General features: G+C 37.4%; 4 protein-coding genes and 1 pseudogene across 4 annotated transcripts; 1 reads left to right on the top strand and 4 right to left on the bottom strand.

Moving 5' to 3' along the window:
- The first annotated feature begins 157 nt into the window (after positions 1-157).
- Positions 158-1,704, top strand: LOC111780403 (mitogen-activated protein kinase kinase kinase 17-like). Its single transcript, XM_023660786.1, has 2 exons — positions 158-314; positions 594-1,704. Exon 2 carries the CDS (start codon positions 615-617, stop codon positions 1,614-1,616), a length of 1,002 nt encoding a protein of 333 aa, XP_023516554.1. The 5' UTR covers positions 158-314; positions 594-614; the 3' UTR covers positions 1,617-1,704.
- Positions 1,705-1,735: 31 nt separating this feature from the next.
- Positions 1,736-2,253, bottom strand: LOC111780543 (annotated as a pseudogene).
- A 1,267-nt stretch (positions 2,254-3,520) lies between these two features.
- LOC111780640 (umecyanin-like) lies at positions 3,521-4,411 on the bottom strand. The gene is made up of 2 exons (XM_023661099.1): positions 4,165-4,411; positions 3,521-4,086 (listed from the first exon to the last, which is right to left on the bottom strand). Exons 1-2 carry the CDS (start codon positions 4,340-4,342, stop codon positions 3,776-3,778), a joined length of 489 nt encoding a protein of 162 aa, XP_023516867.1. The 5' UTR covers positions 4,343-4,411; the 3' UTR covers positions 3,521-3,775.
- An 884-nt stretch (positions 4,412-5,295) lies between these two features.
- On the bottom strand, positions 5,296-6,007 carry LOC111780665 (umecyanin-like). The gene is made up of 2 exons (XM_023661131.1): positions 5,790-6,007; positions 5,296-5,713 (listed from the first exon to the last, which is right to left on the bottom strand). Exons 1-2 carry the CDS (start codon positions 5,965-5,967, stop codon positions 5,388-5,390), a joined length of 504 nt encoding a protein of 167 aa, XP_023516899.1. The 5' UTR covers positions 5,968-6,007; the 3' UTR covers positions 5,296-5,387.
- Positions 6,008-6,462: 455 nt separating this feature from the next.
- Positions 6,463-12,240, bottom strand: LOC111780218 (glucan endo-1,3-beta-glucosidase 14-like). The gene is made up of 4 exons (XM_023660550.1): positions 12,019-12,240; positions 9,607-10,236; positions 7,670-8,709; positions 6,463-6,786 (listed from the first exon to the last, which is right to left on the bottom strand). The coding sequence occupies exons 2-4, from the start codon at positions 9,677-9,679 to the stop codon at positions 6,703-6,705; spliced, it is 1,197 nt and encodes a 398-aa protein (XP_023516318.1). The 5' UTR covers positions 9,680-10,236; positions 12,019-12,240; the 3' UTR covers positions 6,463-6,702.
- Positions 12,241-17,495: the final 5,255 nt, after the last annotated feature.

The following is a 17,495-nucleotide window of genomic DNA, read 5'->3' as shown; positions in this document are numbered from 1 at the left end:
TTTCCAAAACAATATTGCATTCAAATTCGAAAAAAAAAACGGGATCAAATAAGGAAAGCGAGTAGGAATGGAAAATTTTCACAGAAAAGGAATCCAATTCTTTCTATATATATTCATTCACCGACGCATTGATCAATTCATCTGCAGTACTGGAGAACTTCACCTCTGCTGGACCGTTTTTCTCTCTGCCGCAGCCGCAGCCGCTTTAGTTTCCTCTGTTTCACCGCCGAATTTCACGCGTTCTTAGAATCTCCGTGATCACCGCCGCCTCTCTGTCGCACCGGGGAGGGAATCGAGGTCGATCCTTTCTGCAGGTTAGAAGTTCAATTCTACATGTTCATCTATTGTTCATTCATAATTCGAGTTAGGACGTGTTTCTTTTTTCTCGTAATTTGAACCGCATGTGAAATTTTCCGGTTAGAATCAGACTTAGAATTAACGGTATTCATCTGGTTCAAAAGCTGTTCTTAATTTCAAAATTGATGATAATTAAGTTGATAGTTCTGATGAATTCCTCTAGAATCGTATCGATTACATAGTTTATTGTTGACTGCACTCGTTCAAATCTCTAATATCCGTCTAAATCTGTACAGATTTCATCCTTGATTTAAACTATGACGAAGTCCTGTGTTGTCTCACAAGTTAACCAACAATGTCACAACATTGTTAACCTGCACGAGTTCTTGAAAACAAAGAGAGGCATCGTGAAGTGCGCAAAGAAGTCACAATCGAGCAACAATTGGAACAACAACGTGAAACACAACTACGGAAGATTTGGTAACTTCGCAATCGAAGAATATCACGGTTCATTCTGGATTGGTGATCGCCTCATTCGCAAAAGTGGATCTGGCCTTGTTTTCTTGGCCAAAAACAAATCATCCACCAACTCAAATCCAGAGTTTCTTGTCAAATCTTGTTTAATGGAGTCATCTTCTTCACTCCAATACGAGAAGGAAGTGCTACGCAATCTAGGGCCATGCTCTAATCTAGTGCGTTGTTATGGAGATGAAATAACAATGAACAAATCAGGCGAACAGATTTACAATGTCGTGTTCGAGTATTGCCGTGGCTCAAGCCTGCGTGATCACATTATCAAATTTGGACGTAATGGATTACCAGAACCCATAGTTCGTCAGTACACAAGAGACATTGTTCATGGACTCTGTTACATGCATTGCAATGCTGGTTACATTCACGGTGACATAAAACCAAGAAACATCTTACTATCACCAAGTGATCATCAAGGTGGTTGTTTGGTGGCTAAGTTAGCTAGTTTTGGGCTAGCTAGGAAGCTCACTCCTGAAGTGTTATGCGACGAGGAAATCAGTGGTTCAGGATCATACATAGCGCCAGAGTTGGCCAAAGATGGCTATCTAGACTGGCCTGCTGACATTTGGGCACTTGGATGCGTGGTGCTAGAGATGTTGACTGGAAAACCAGCATGGAGCTTTGAAAGTGCTTATAATTATCTAATGGACTGCAACCAGGAGATACCAGAAATCCCAAGTAAGATATCAAGTGCTGGAAGAGATTTTGTAAAAAGGTGTTTGATCAGAAGTCCATACAAAAGAAGACCCACTTGGCTGTTAGTCAAACATCCTTTTGTTGCTGAATGATGGTAGTAGTAATATAGATCTTTGTAACTTGTAAGCAATTTGTGAAGGAAAGCCAATGGAAATGAAAATGTATTACTCATTATTGAAATATTTGCTGGTTGATCACTATGATGTATAACTCAAATGAAGAACAAGAAACTGGGCAGTATGGTGGTGATCATGAACAGGGTAGGAACTGCACCAATTTTGAAAGCAGCGTTGGGCGGCATTCCAGGGTTAGGCAAGACGTCGACGGCAAATTTCATGCCCAAATTGCAGTGGTTGCCAACATTACAGATGAAGTATTTACGACCAGGACGGTCGAAGGTAATAAAAACATCATTCTCGAAAAACATTCCTCGCTTGACGCATCCATCAATGATCTCGTTGGCTTTCAATCGAAACACTGCACAAAACGATAAAAGAAATGTCAATTTGAAATGACTTTTCAAGTGCTTAATTATAATTGATTGTGTCTTACTAAGTCTATCCCGACGAAGAAAGTTTTATTACGAGCCCAATTTGAAAAGAAGGTGGTGTTTGGAGATAGGTTCCAACCAAAATCACCTCCGACGTCGTGGTCGATGGCAGCGACAACTTGTAGGAGAGCTCCAAGGAGGAAAAGAGAAGCAATTGAGCTCATTAATCTTGGGCTCATTTTGATGAATTGAGAAGAAAAAGTAAGAGAATGGGAGGTTTTTATGAAAATAATAATGGCCTTAAAAATGATTGAAAATTCAACGTTTTTTGTTTTTTTCAATCAGAAAAAAATAAAATAAAAAATAAATTAAATCAATATAACATGTAAATAGCTGTTTGAACAAGTCTGGCTTACAGTATATTCAACATATTTATATTATAATATATGGTTTCTTATTTGGAATTACATGACATTTATGTTATAATATATAGTTTTCTGTTAGAACAGCTTGACATTTATATTAAAAATATAAGGCTGATTGCTAGCATTCATATCTATGATGTGACAGCTTTAGACCTTATTCAAACAATATTTAGTTTGTAAAGGGTATTAACATGTTAATAACTGAAATTTAGCCTAGGATGTTTATTACTATAATTGATTATATAGTTCAACAAGATAGAAGTTTGAACCGTTGACCTCAATATATATTTAAACTAGTCAAACTATACTTTCAAAGAGACCCGCACCAAATGACGTGAAGAATCTCAGTTCAATGAAAAATGATAGGAGGGAATGAGGAGAAAATTTTCTACGTCAAGCTAAACAAAGCAAAGGATGAGAATTATATTTTCCATCCCCGTTGAAACTAGTGTCATGGTCATGCTCGTCCAAGGCGTGTTGCCCATGGCCGCATGCCCATGACAAGTCCAACCCTTTATGTCTTATCATATTCTAGTGTTTTACTTTTTTATTTCTAGGAAGTATGACGTTTCATAAATATATGTCTAGGCCTGTCAGACATGAAATGCCTCAGAATGTACTCTGAGGATACAACTAGTTGTCAACTTCTCCCTACCTAAGGTTATATATTGTGAGCCGTTGTTATGTCTCTCTTGCTTGCTTATACAACGTCTCTTTAAAAAATCTCTCTCTGCCCTTGTTTTCTAAAATCTTCTCTTAAAACCGAGGTCAGAGGCTCGAGCATACGTCGCTTGGCCGTAGGCGACGCAAAAACGAATTGACTTAGCTCACTTACCGTTGGAAAATGAGTGCCGCACAATCGCAAATCCGTTGCCATCAAAAGTGCGATTGTGACACGTAGCTCACTTTCTGTGTGTGCGTGCGTACGTGGAATAATATGTTGTAATAATTTTTAAAAATGACGTTGAACACTATAGAAATCACATTGATAATGGGTAATTATCCATTAACTTAAAAAATAAAAAACAACATACTATATATATATATAAATGAAAAAAAAAAGAGTTCCCGAAACTCAATCATCACAAAAATAAATGAAAAGTTTTACATGGATAAGAATTAAAATAAGAGGTAGGACGGGGACGGGAACGGGAACGGGAAAACTTTCCATTCCCACCCTACCTCGTAGACATCTCTACTTGTATCATTTTATTTAGAGTCGCGGATAATGCTTAAATTACACGAACTATACATAATATATATGAACTTGTCTATAATTTAAACAAGAATCTATGAACTGTATAATTTAAACAAGACTGAAATATCTGCTGGTTGATCACTGGGATGTATATAAGAACAAGAAATTGGGCAGGAAGGCGGTGGCGATGAAGAACAGGGTAGGAAAGGCACCAATTTTGAGAGCAGAGTTGGGCGGCATTCCAGGGTTAGGCAAAACGTCGACGGCAAATTTCATGCCCAAATTGCAGTGGTTGCCAACATTACAGATAAAGTATTTACGACCAGGACGATCAAAGGTAACAAAAATTACATTCTCGAAAAATAGTCCTGGCTTCACACATCCATCAAACTCTGGTTGAGACTCGGGCATGGCGTAGTTGTGGGTTTGATTGGCACTTGAATTGAACCCTACACAAAACCCCATTTATGTCAGTACTTATGGAACATAAACAATTATGAATGAGCTCAAAAAGTATGGATATTTACTTAGTGTATCGCCGACAGAGAAAGTGGTATTGGTAGCCCATTCAGAGAAGAAGGTGGGTGTTGGCGGTAGGTTCCAACCAAAATCGCCTCCGACACGGTGGTCGATGGCGGCAGCAGCTTGGAGGAGAGCCCCAATGAAGAGGAGGGAAGCGAGGAAGCTCGATCTTGTTGAAGCCATGTATGAACTATGAGAGAAGAAGAAGGGAGGGAAGGACAATGGAGTGGGGCATTTATATGCATAGGATGTGGGCATGAAATGAGTTACCAATTTTGAATTCAATAATGAAACGTTTATTATTGACCATTACGGGTCAATGATAATAGGTATGGAGAATAAATTCAAATTCTAATGAAATTCGTGTTGCACACGTTTCAAACAAATTTACCCATAGATTCAATTTATAAACTTTAATTTAATATTTGAACCATTTAAATACGTTTCCACAAAATGATTAAAAAATGCAGAACTTGGAGTAAATAAATAAAAACAAATAAATATCATTATAATATTAAATTCAAATGGGTTACTTCAACGTTGATTAATTGTTTATGGTGGTCGGTGTGTTTGAATGATCAAACGGTCATATTCAAAATAAAAAGAGTAGAGATCCGACAACGATTTGCCTTACCAAATTTTTTTTTTTTTATTACAGGTGTTTTTTTTTTATTACATTTTAATTTCGTGGTGTAAAAGCTCAATTTTGTTTGTTAGTTTGACCCATTTTAGTAGACGAAACTAAATTCTTGGTTAGTAATATGCATTTGTTTTTATTTCGAACTTCTTCATTTTTTTATTATAAAAAGTTAATCAAACTTACCATAAGATCGGTTGGGTTCCTCGAATTAGGGTCGTGCATTTGGCATATCCATTTATTAAAAAGCTAAGTCTCCCTCGGGCTCAATTTCATTCGTTTTCTAGTTTAATTTTCTTTGAACTTATCTAACTCGATCGTGCTCTTTGACCAAAATTGCCCTTGGTTGAATATCAGATTATCGGCTAGGAAGAAAACTCAAATTTGATTTGAGTTATATAAAATTTGACTANATTTTTTTTTTTTTTTTTTTTTGTAAACAATTATTAAAATTTTCATATGATGAAGTGCAATAGTAAATATTAATGAAGATAATTTAGGATGAATATGCACCCATTTTGATCACTTATTATTAATATTAATGAAACACTGCTGGCTGTAAACATGATCTTGAAGTAAAAAATACAATAATTAAGCTACAATGGTTAGGAGAAATCCAGAGAAAGCTGCCAATAATGCACCAAATCTCAAGGACGAAGCCGAGCTAGGAGGCGGTGGCGGCACCAACGGGGAGTTTGGTGCTCCGGGCTGTGCCAAAACGTCGATATCAAATTTCATGCCCGCGTTGCAATGGTTCCCAATAGTACAAATGAAGTAACGACGACCAGGACGATCAAGAGCCACTGAAAACACAGCTGATGTACTGAAAACTATCCCCGGCTTCACACATCCATCGAAGTCCACTTCAGAATTAGGCTCCGCGACGTCGTGCATCTCGTTGGCTTTCGATCGGAACACTACACAAACACAACAAAAAACGTCAGTTTGAAATGGCTTTTTAAGTGCTTAGAATGATTGATTATTACATCGTACCAAGTTTGTCACCGACGGAGAAAGCTTTGTTACGAGCCCAATCAGAAAAGAAGGTGGTGTTTGAAGGTAGGTTCCAGCCGAAATCGCCTCCGACGTCGTGGTCGACGGCAGCGACGACTTGAAGGAGAGCTCCAAGGAGGAAAAGAGAAGCAATTGAGCTCATTAATTTTGGTCCCATTTTGATGAATTGAGATGAAAAAATAAGATAAGGGGAGTTTTTTTTATAGAAGTTTAAAAATGGTAGAAAATTCAACGGGGAAGAACGAATCGACCATGTCCAAACTTGTAGAGAAAACGTGTGGTGTGGCCATTTGAACAAGTCTGGCTTGCCGTTTCTATGTGGCCATTTGATATCCAACATTTGTATTATAATACTGTTTCTTACTTGGAATTACTCAACGTTTATGTTATAATATATAGTTTTCTGTTCGAAGAACCTGACATTCATGTATCAAAGACCTAAGTATTCCTTGATTCTAATACAATTAAAGATGTCCATTTAATCCGTGTAGGTCGGCACTTCATAGGGATTCACACCAAATGAGGTAGAAAATCTCCGTTTAAATGAGAAATGAGTGGAGGCAGTGGGGAGAGATTTTTCTCCGTCAGCTAAACATGACAAACGATGCTTTGACAAGAGGATGTATGCCTAAATTACACGGAATATACGACGAACACGAAACATATTTAAACTTTATTCTCTATAACAAAGCTAATGATAGCCTTGGTTCTTTAATAATTCACAATATACATTTGGCTATGAACGATTTAAAAAAAATATATCAGCAAATTTGTAGTGTACATTCATGAAAACAAGAATCCATGAACTGTATAATTTATGCTCTGCATGGAAACGTTTGAATGTCGGCTGGGAGAATCAATGGTATTTGGTAGTTTTTGCTTATAAAACCCATCATTGCAAGAACAGAAATAGAGTTAGAGCTGATATTATTGCTACTGAGATGTGGTGCTCATAAGAACCTCTACCTCCATGTTCCTGCATCAGTGAACAAAAGCAAGAATGATTTGTGACACCACAGAAATGTAGTGATGCCTCAAGTGGCAGGTCAATCTTGAACAGAAGCAGAGGTATATCAAAACTCATCTTTCTCAGATAACTACTGAATGAATATATATTATGGTGATACTAAACAGATGTCTTAAGAGCAAAAACTGAGTGAATATATACTGCTCGAATACGACATTATTGGAACGGAAATTATGCCTATCAGCTTACCGTTAGCATGCTGCTAAGGTTCTCTTCGGGCTATGTGTAACAGCCTAAGTCCACCGCTAGAAGATATTGTCTTATTTGGGTTTTCTCTTTTGGGCTTTCCCTTAAGATCCACACCTCCCCTCTCCAACTGATGTGGGAGGTTTCCACACCCTTATAAGGAATGCTTCGTTTCCCTCTCCAACTGATGTGAGATCTCACAATTCACCCCCATTTAGAGGTCCAACGTCCTACATAGCACACCGCTCGATGCCTGGCTCTGATACCATTTGTAATGCCCCAAGCCCACCGCTAGTAGATATTATCTTCTTTGGGTTTCCCCTCAAAGTTTTTAGAATGCATCTACTAGGGAGAGGTTTCCACACCCTTATAAGAAATGTTTCGTTCCCCTCTCCAACCGACGTGGGATCTTAAACTTTTTCAAGAAGCAACAGAAAAATACATGCAAAAGGGTCAATACCCATTTCTTACATTCACAAGGGAGACAGAAAATCATATCCTGAAGCAATGATCAAAGGTAAGAGAAACAAAGAAAGATATTCATATGAATGTTCCAATCTAATCAACTCACAAGTTTTAGCAGATAATCTTAAGCCAACTTCAATGAACATTAAATCCTTTTAGTCAAGGAGGAAGGCTTTCATACCTTAATAGTTGAAAGTAATGCGTAAGCAGATGAAGATTGAAGCCCTTGAAAGCCAATATCATAAGCAATGCTCCCATCAGGCTTGAAAAGCCCATAGTTTCTCTCAGAAGTCGGCCCCCACTTCAAATTCTCATTAAACAGTGCAAAGATATAAGCCTTCACCACATGTTTTGGCCTAAGAGGGGTTCCTTTCTTCTTGGCAAGCCGTTTCCTCAAGTTAAAATTGTAAGTCCTTGCATTACCTACTGTAGCTGCTTCTTCATTGTCATCTCCACGTGAAGCCCATCCTGTTTCTGTAACTATGACTTCCATATCTTTATATCCAGCATCTTCCAGCGCGGCGTAAGCTGCATCGATCTGAGCATCGAGCATGTTATCGTAATGCAGGCGAGTTTTAGGATCGTCGATCCCTTTCGTCGATAGAAAAAGAGCATAATTGATATCAATATTTTCAGGGTCACTCATGTAGGCCAGAAATGGGTATGCATTTAAACAGAAAGGAGAGCCAATCTGTGAGAAGAACTGCAATAGAGGCTTCATATACTGAGCAACATTTTCTCTGAATTTACACGAGGAGGGTGGAAAAGAATTAGAAAACACGGCTTGGGAATGTGCTGTAGTGATCTGAATTCCATCATCTAAACCGAGCTTCTTTAGAGCATTATGAACATTTTTGGCTGCACCCAACAATACTGTCCATAACTCAAAATCACTCCCTCCCAAAACTTCATTACCTATAGCAATCCCACGAATAAGGGTCTCTGGAAGGAAGGGCTGCACGTTTTGTTTAACCCAGTTCAAGGCATGATTTTCATTTGCACTCATATCTTTCAGATATTCATTTGGAATGCTAATGACAAGCTCTAGCCCTGTCCCACTGAAGGCCTTGAGAACACTGTGATCAGCATCATAAATCCTAACATTCTTTATCTTAGCAGCTCTAAGAAGAGTCACTACTTTATCAGGTGAAGGGATGTTATTTGCTATTCGTCCATAGTTTATTCCATAAGTCCCAGTGAATGCTTCTATTGTTAACGAAGCTGCAGAAAACGGGGAGATAATTTTCATCAAACAATAGACAATATCGGGACTAAAAGATGCTAGCCCACCGCGAGAAGATATTGTCCTTTTTGGGTTTCCCTTCTAGACTTCCTCTCAAGATTTTAAAACGCGTCTGCTAGGGAGAGGTTACCACACCCTTATAAAGAATGTATCGTTCTCCTCTCCAACTGACGTGGGATTTCACAATCCACCCCTTTGTGAGCCCAACGTCCTCGCTGGCACACCGCTCGGTGTCTAGCTCTGATACCATTTATAACAGTCCAAACCCACCGCTAGCAAATATTGTCCTTTTTGGGTTTTTCCTTCCGGGCTTCCCTTCAAGATTTTAAAATGCATCTGCTAGGGAGAGGTTTCCACATCCTTACAAAGAATGCTTCGTTCTCCTCTCCAACCGACGTGTGATTTCGCAGATTTACTATAAATCCAGTCCAGAAATCCTAATAGAATTCACTTCAACTCTTTCATAGAGAACTCTACAAAGCCTGTGGCGTTTCTCACTCTATCCACACGGCGGATCACTTGATCTATAATGAAAATTAGAGCATCAAAACCAAAGGACATTGACTAGAAACACTTTGCAGTATCATAATGAATGATATCAATTCAAAGCCATTGAAGACATGCTTACATAGCTGAGCATACTGTAAAGAAATGTCTTATTGGTAACAAACACTAATAGATTATGCTAAAAGAACAAGCAATATTTCAGAGGCGCAGATGTCGTTAAGTCTAAAGCTTCAGCAGCCAATACAAGGAAGGCCAAGAAGAACCAAATTGCAGAACAGAAAAGCAAAAAGGGCTCACAAAGTTCAACCAATAAATCCCACTTCTGTACTTAAACACGAAAAGATAGTCAGGGAAAGAAAAGCAAATACCAGGCGGAAAGGAGAAAATAAACAACAAGGGAATCGAGTGCAGAAAGAAGTATAAGCGCGCGTTGATCATCATTTCCACGAACACAAGCAGAAGAACAAGAAGAAATGAGTTAAATCTGTTGAATCAAGGCTCGCTAATTGGTGTGATTGAATGAACCAAATCAATCCCAAACTCAAAATCTGTAACGCTCTGCTTCTTCTTCTTCATCCTTAGGCATGCCATAACCCAAAAGATTCCCCCCCAATTACTCTCTGAACTGTATCTACAGCGAACTCTGTGGATTATCTTGGATAGAGGTCGAAAATGGAGGTGAAATGGGGTTTTTACTTTCTGGGTTTAAAGTTTGGGATGTGGGTTTTGATGGAATCTCTCCCTCTCTTTCCTCCACAACCACTTGATGCTACAACTGAGAACCTTTCTTCCATCCACTTTGGTCAGCATTGAATAGAATGGAATTGACATCATGAGCATTTACCCAATAACCCATGCGCTTTGCTCGTCAATTAGGAAGGTTTGGGATGAGCTACCATTGGCGATCGCCTCCATTTTGACCTGAGATGGCGACGGCTGTGCAGTAACTCCAATTGTTCTTGGGCCTTGGGTGCGATGATCAATAATGATAAGCGTCACTGCAAGTATTGAATTCGAGAGCAAAAATTATTACAACATAGTCATTAGAAAATTTAATCTTTCTTAAACAAAGTTGAAAATTAAGCTTAATATTCAGAAATGATACTTAATTTGTTGTCCTTAATCAACAGCTTTACGCGTCCTCTTGTCCTTATTCATTTGACCAAACACAATTATTATTGCTGACTAATTTTAAACTTAATCCACTTTGAATTTAAAAATAAAAATAATTAAGATCTTTCGTTACCCTACTTTTAAGATTATTGTAAAGAATAAGAATATTTGATAGTCACTTCTAAATATTCGACAACTTAGTCAACTCAATCCAGCCAGAAAAATAGATGATTGAGTTGTAAAATCTATTTCGGATGTTTGGGTCATCAACTCAACGAACTCGAAATTTTGAATGAGTTTAAAAGATTTTTCCAACCCAACTAAACTCAACTCGACTGCATTTTATTTACACTATCGTGTAATGTAAGAGTACAGAAATGGTACATACAAATGACTATCCTAACAATGATCATTGCATAGAAGTCTAAGCATACGAATCGGGTAATTGGGTAACTGGGTCAACGGCGTTCGAACATAGATATCTCTATCTTCCCGGTTTAGAGCGGTTCGAACTAGACATGCAAATCAATTCCACAGATTCATATCACTACCCCTCCAATTCTGTCAAATTTTCTACCTTTTCAACATGTTCCAATTTAGACGTGTTTCCTTGCACTTCGAGCATCATCTTGAAGTTTCAATATTGATTTTCCTTTGTTACATCTTCAATTCGCTATCCCTCTTCTGGCACGCGAGCAGCCGAGGCGGGGGCGGGGCTGGTCTCGACATCGGTCCCATCTTTAACAGCGAGCTTATGAACTCCTGCCTTATCAAAACTGTCTAGGACAACATCGACTGCATCTTTAGCATCTGTCTTTGAAAGAGCTTGTGTTCGTGTTCGTTTCTTTGGGCGGCGTTGAGTTTGAGGCAAGGGAGCTGCCTTAGCCTTCTCACTAATTCTAGCAGATCTTTTAGGTGTTTCAGCAGTACCCCAATCAAACTCAGAAGATGGTGGATTAGCAGGGTGTGATTTCAATACCGCTAGCAAATATTGTCCTCTTTGGGCTTTCCCTTTCGGACTTCCCCTCACGACTTTAAAACGCGTCTGCTACGAGAAGGTTTCCATACCAATAACGACAAATAAACTAACAACTTTTCACCTCTCATTTTAACTCAACTTAATCAAAACTCATTAACATCAATCAAAGTTGTTAGAAAACCCAACACACCTCGCTAAAAGAAACAACCATTCCCTCAAAANAAAAAAAAAAAAAAAAAAAAAAAAAAAAAAAAAAAAAAAAAAAAAAAAAAAGTATAAACAAAACAAGGGAACAAAGAATCACATACTTTTTCGAACAGAGCACACTAAAGAATAACCAGCTCGTAACAGCTTAAACTCACCGATAGTAAATATTGTTTACTTTGGTCCGTTACGTATCGTCGTCAGTCTCACAATTATAACACACGCTTATAGAGAATGTTTTATTTCACTCTCCGACCGACGTGGGATCTCACATGGCTAATGAGCGTAAACCCAAACCCGTAACCCCAAAGCATAAGAATTCAAACAGTTAAGAAGAAGGGTCGATTCCAAGGATACCCATTAGCCCTACCCTCAATATAAGCCTAGTCAAGCTTTAGATTGCAACACAGAAATGGCAGCAAATTCACAGCAAAAGAAATGGGCAAATGAAAGTATAAGGGACAGACAAAAAATAGGGGGAGACCTTTTAGTTCCAACCAGGAGGAGCAGGCAACTCCATGAACAGAACGTCCTCTTTAGGGCCCTCATCCATCATGCTCGCCATGTTCTGCAACTTCCCAGTTCAAGTAAGGATCGTCGAAAAGAAGGGGGGAAAAGAGAGATGCCCACTAAGCAGGAAAAAGGGGACAACAAAGGACAGAGCTCTCGCCGTCTCTGCCGCTCTGTGTTTCAACCAAAAGCCATCTGTTGTGGATAACTCATGAAGCTGTGGCCCTAAAAAGCATTAAAAAAAAAAGAGCCTTTTGGGTCCCAATTCTGGACCCATATAAGCCTGTTCGATGATAAAGTCTCACGTCAGCTAATTTAGAGAATGATCATGAGTTTATAAACAAATAATACTCTTTCCATTGATATGAGGCCTTTTGGAGAAGCTCAAAGCAAAGCCACGAGCTTATGCTTAAAGTGGACAATTTCATACCATCGTCGAGAGTCGTGTTTGTCTAGATCAACAAATTCTCCTTTCTCATTCTCAATCCCAATCTTTTCTCTTGCGAACAAGCCAGACAGACAAAGCCGGTGTTCTTGGAAGCATGACGGCACTATGGTTGAGTGACACGTGTCCCTCAACCAATCAACGGAAGGTAATCTCGTCAAGTAGTTGAACGACGTCGTTTTAATCTTTTAATTTTTGTAATTTTATTGCAGAATAATAAAGGGAATATAACATTATTCTGAAATATTATTAATTATTATTTAACAAGCCACAAATAATTTTTTTTGGGGAAAATAATAACTCAACTTTCCATTTTATTAATTCATAAATAATAATAATAATAATAATAATAACGATAACATTATTCTGTGTATATTACGTAAATACCCTTTTATTAAACAATACGGCCCATTATATTGATGGGTTTAACATATGGGCTTTTAGACGAGGGCCCATTGAAGCCCATTTAGTTATACAGAATTGGGCCCAAGCAGAAGGGGTATCCAATAATCGAGGTTTATACTTTTATCATGTTTGAAATTATTTAAAATATAATTTAAATTTTAAAAAATCATTTTTAATGATAAGAAAATCACATTTAATAATGGTTAATTAAGTCTTTTATTCCGATTGTTTTTTCATTATTTAGTAAATAAAGGGAAATTTTAATTTATCGTATTACAAATGGGCCGAAAAAAGAAAGTGGGCCGACTAACAGTGGGCCATGGGCCTGCTTCCCTGGGCTTTAAAAGGGCCCAAAAGCAACCTTGGTTGTCTTCGTTCATAAAAACACACAATTCATAAAATGTTTGGTGTTCTTATTATTATATAAATACAACTTGTGAAATATGTCAAAATAGTTTCAAATATTTTTAGATTTTCTCATTGTTTTTTTTTTTTATGAGATAGTGACCGTTGCATTGATCCGAGTACGTTTTGATATCGTCTAGTCTTATATAATACCATTACGTATACCTGATTTATCAACGATACCAATAAGCGCCACGTGGAGAGCTTCTCGAGCCTCGTGGACAAGAAATTTAATAAAAGATTTGAAAGGTCGAGGTGAATGAAAGAGACAAGGTCACATGGAAGGGTATGATAAGATTAGGGTAGAGGATAGGGATGGTTGGATTTATAAGGAAGAAATGAGAGTTTCATAATTTGGTGAATTGGTATAGCCAGCTTTAGGTTCGGTTTGATTTGGCGACGAAGGGTCGGGTTGGGTTTGAAAAGTTTTTTTTTTTTTTTTTTTTTTGGTCCTTTTTCTTTTTGTGATAATGCTTCAAACTTGACGTATTGATGAAGTAATTCCATATGCTATCAAAACCAAGGTTCTTTGACACATCAATGGCCTTTGCATTTATGTGTGGTCAAGATGCTTACTCTCTTTTGGAATTTGCTTTCGTTCGTCTTCATGTTACTTGATAATCTGACTAAATTGGATTTAGTTTGAGTTGGATTATATTTTTAAAAATTGAAGAAATTCGGTTCGATTTTATGAGATCTCATATCGGTTGGAGAGGGGAACGAAACATTTCTTATAAGGATGTGAAAATCTATCCTTAGCAGACGTGTTTTAAAATCGTGAGGCTGATAACGATATGTAATGGGTCAAAACAGAAAATATTTGTTAGCGGTAGGCTTGGGTTGTTACAAATGGTATCAGAGTCATACACCAGGTGGTGCCAGCGAGGACGCTTGTTCCCAAGGAGGTGGATTGTGAGATCCATATCGGTTGGAGAAATGAACGAAACACTCGTGTAACATTGTGAAAACCTAGAAGGACAAAGCAGACAAATACCATGGGCTTGAGTTGTTACAGATTTGCTGGTTGATATAAATAGGGTTACAACTCTACCTTACTTTTAAAATTGAAAAAATTCAGTTCCCGTAAGATTCAACGGAGTCGGGAATGAAACATTTATTATAAAGGTGTGGAAGTCTCTCACTAGTACATAGCAAGCAAATAATATCTTGTAGTGGTGAGTTTGAGTTGTTACAAATGATATGAGAGTCAGCGAGGATGTTGGCTCCAAAGGTGGTGGATTATGAGATCCCACGTCAGTTAAAGAGGAGAACGAAACATTCCTTTTAAGGGTGTAGAAACTTCTCTTTAGCAGATGAGTTTTACAACTGTGAGAGGCTAACGGCTATACGTAATAGGCTAAAGCAAACGCGTCTACCTCAACCGATGGTAGACACGTAGGGGAAGGAGGAGGAAAGAGTTTGGTTTGAAAGGGAAGAGGGGAGAATTGAAAGGCAGGCAGTTGTAGAATGGTTTAGCACCGTACAGTTTGAGCATTGGATAAGGACAGCTACCCTGATGTAGGCCTCAGAGATTTAAATATAAAGTACCCTCCCTCTAAATTTGAGGACAGAGGAGAGAGAGAGAGATTAGATGAAAAGATATTGATCTCCAACAGCTATTCCTTTGAAGAAGGCGAGAGAGAATGTCATTTTGACAGAAATAGGTAAAAAAGAAAGCTGTTTTGTGGGCTACTCAGAAGGAAAAGGTGGTGCGTTTAATAATACCCATTAAGAAAATGTTGATATCTGTTCTTCACTTTGAGTATTAACATCATCAAACTAATTAAGGGTTAGAGGTAGAGGTAGAGAGGTAGGTCTTCAGGCTGCTGCTGCTGTTGCTGTTGCTGTACTTCAATGTGGGCTATGCAATGACCAATACACACACACACACTTGAAAGTGTTTCTATGGGACTATATATCATCTTTTTTTTTTTTATAAAAAAGGTATATGCTTTTCATCATTGAAATTTGTATTCTTGTTTGCTTCTTCACATTTGGTTCAATCTTCTATCTTTTTGGTTTTAGGGAAAGAGAGAGAGATTTTGTTATGTATAGAAAGTGAAACATGTAAAAACCTAACCCCATTATAACATCGACATGTTTACCTATCTTTTCGATCTTATGTTCGATTTAAATGCTAAATAGAAGTGGATCTTGATATTGTCATTTTTGACCCGTTATAATCTCACAGTTTTAAAACACGTATGTTAGAGAGAGATTTTCATACTGTTATAATGAATGCTTAATTCCCTTCTCCAACAAACGTGTGATCTCACAATCCACTCACTTAGGGACCAGTGTCCTTGTTGATACCATTAATAACAGCTCAAGTCCACCACTAGTTGATATTGTTCACTTTGATCCGTTAAAGGTCGGGAAGGTATAAAGAAAGAAAGGTATGAAGTTAGACACATGGGTATGCACGTGGATATGATGGTGAATCAAAGAAGAAGGTGGCAAGCAATATCAAACTTTCCTGGTAATGGTCCATTGTATGCAACATATGTTAGGTACTTTTCAATTCTTTTTAATACCAATTGGGTCACACCCATTTGCACCCAACTCTCTTCATCCATTCCCACCCACTTCCTAAATCAATTCATTCGTACGACAGCTGAGAACAATCGTTTGTTAAGAATATTCGAGTCTAAGCTCGTAGATATTGTCCACTTTGGTCCGTTACATATAGTCAATGAGAGGTTTCCTTACCTTTATAAGAAATGTTTCGTTATTCTCTCTCCCGATGTAGGATCTTACAATCCACCTCTCTTGGGGTCCAACATCTTCACTGATACACCGCCCCATGTCTGGCTCTTATATCATTTGTAGCAGTTTAAACCCACTATTAGCAGATATTGTCCATTTTGGTCCGTTACGTATCACCGTCAGCTTCATAGTTTTAAAACGCGTCTACTAGAGAGAGGTTTCCACACCGTTATAAGAAATGTTTCGTTATTCTCTCCACCCGATGTGGGATCTGACTCTAATATCATTTGTACCCGCTCAAACCCACTACTAGCCGATATTGTCTGCTCTGCCCCGTTACATATCCTCCTGTCCAGTAATGTTTGGTTCTTTTTTTCAACCGATATAAGAATGCTCGAGATATGTAGCTATGTTCCCATGTTGCACGGGATGTAGGAAAATAAGGTCGTCGTCGGGTGGGATGGCTTCTTTTAATTACTTAAGACTTATAATGTCTATGTACTTATGATGTCTCTATAGTGCATGCAATTAAATTTTATTTTATCAATCATGAATATCATTTTTTTTTATAACTATTTGACGCGTGTGTGGTTGCTAATAAGAGTATATGCTAGAAATATTTGATTTTTTTAAAAAGTATTTTCATTTAATAAATATTTTAAAAATAATAAAATAAATACTTAGCATTTTAAACGTGTGTTAATTAAACAAATTATTTTATTCACACGTTTCTTTAAATAATAATTATTAAAAAAAACTCTTTTTTAAAATGGTTAAAAAATATAAAACATTTCTTATATTAAATAACAACATTTTTCTTTTTTAAAAAAAAACAGACAAAAGAACACTCCATGATTTGCATAGTGTTCAAATATTGATCAAACTATACATATTGTTATATATAAACATAACATGTAACATGCTATTTAATCATGTGAATATATTCATTTTAATTTTATTATTAAAAAATATACTCGAGTTTTATTCGAGTTGAACTATAAACACCGACAAAGCCTAAAAAAAGACTGAAAGCTTAAAGAAAAATCTTCCGGGAGGGCAGAGCTTTTTTTGGGTTTTTTCGTGTTGTCAAAGAGTTGAACAATGAAAATAGATGGCGAGTGCCTAATTGAACTGATCGAGTCATGTAGGAACAAGGTTCAACTTCATACGAGTCATGTCAAAACACCCGTATTCGCTATCAAAACTATCACTTGAACCTTCGTATAAGAGCATTTAAAAAATAAGCAATTTTTACATTAAATTGTAAAGCTCGTTTCTTCTAAACAAAATAAAACATAATCGAAATAGTAAAGATGTATGTGTGAATATCGATCGGGAACTAACCGATCAATCGTTCAATAAAAAACATCGATTAATTTCACGAATGTAACATTGGTGAAATTCTTACAAAACATAGAGTAAATTAAAAGTGGGACAGCTAATTTGTTGAATTTAATGTGGTCTTGAGAAACCTTAAATTTTACAATGTG

Source organism: Cucurbita pepo, chromosome LG18 (genome assembly GCF_002806865.2).
Source record: "Cucurbita pepo subsp. pepo cultivar mu-cu-16 chromosome LG18, ASM280686v2, whole genome shotgun sequence".
Lineage (NCBI taxonomy): Eukaryota > Viridiplantae > Streptophyta > Magnoliopsida > Cucurbitales > Cucurbitaceae > Cucurbita > Cucurbita pepo.
This window is presented reverse-complemented; position numbering and strand designations above follow the sequence as displayed.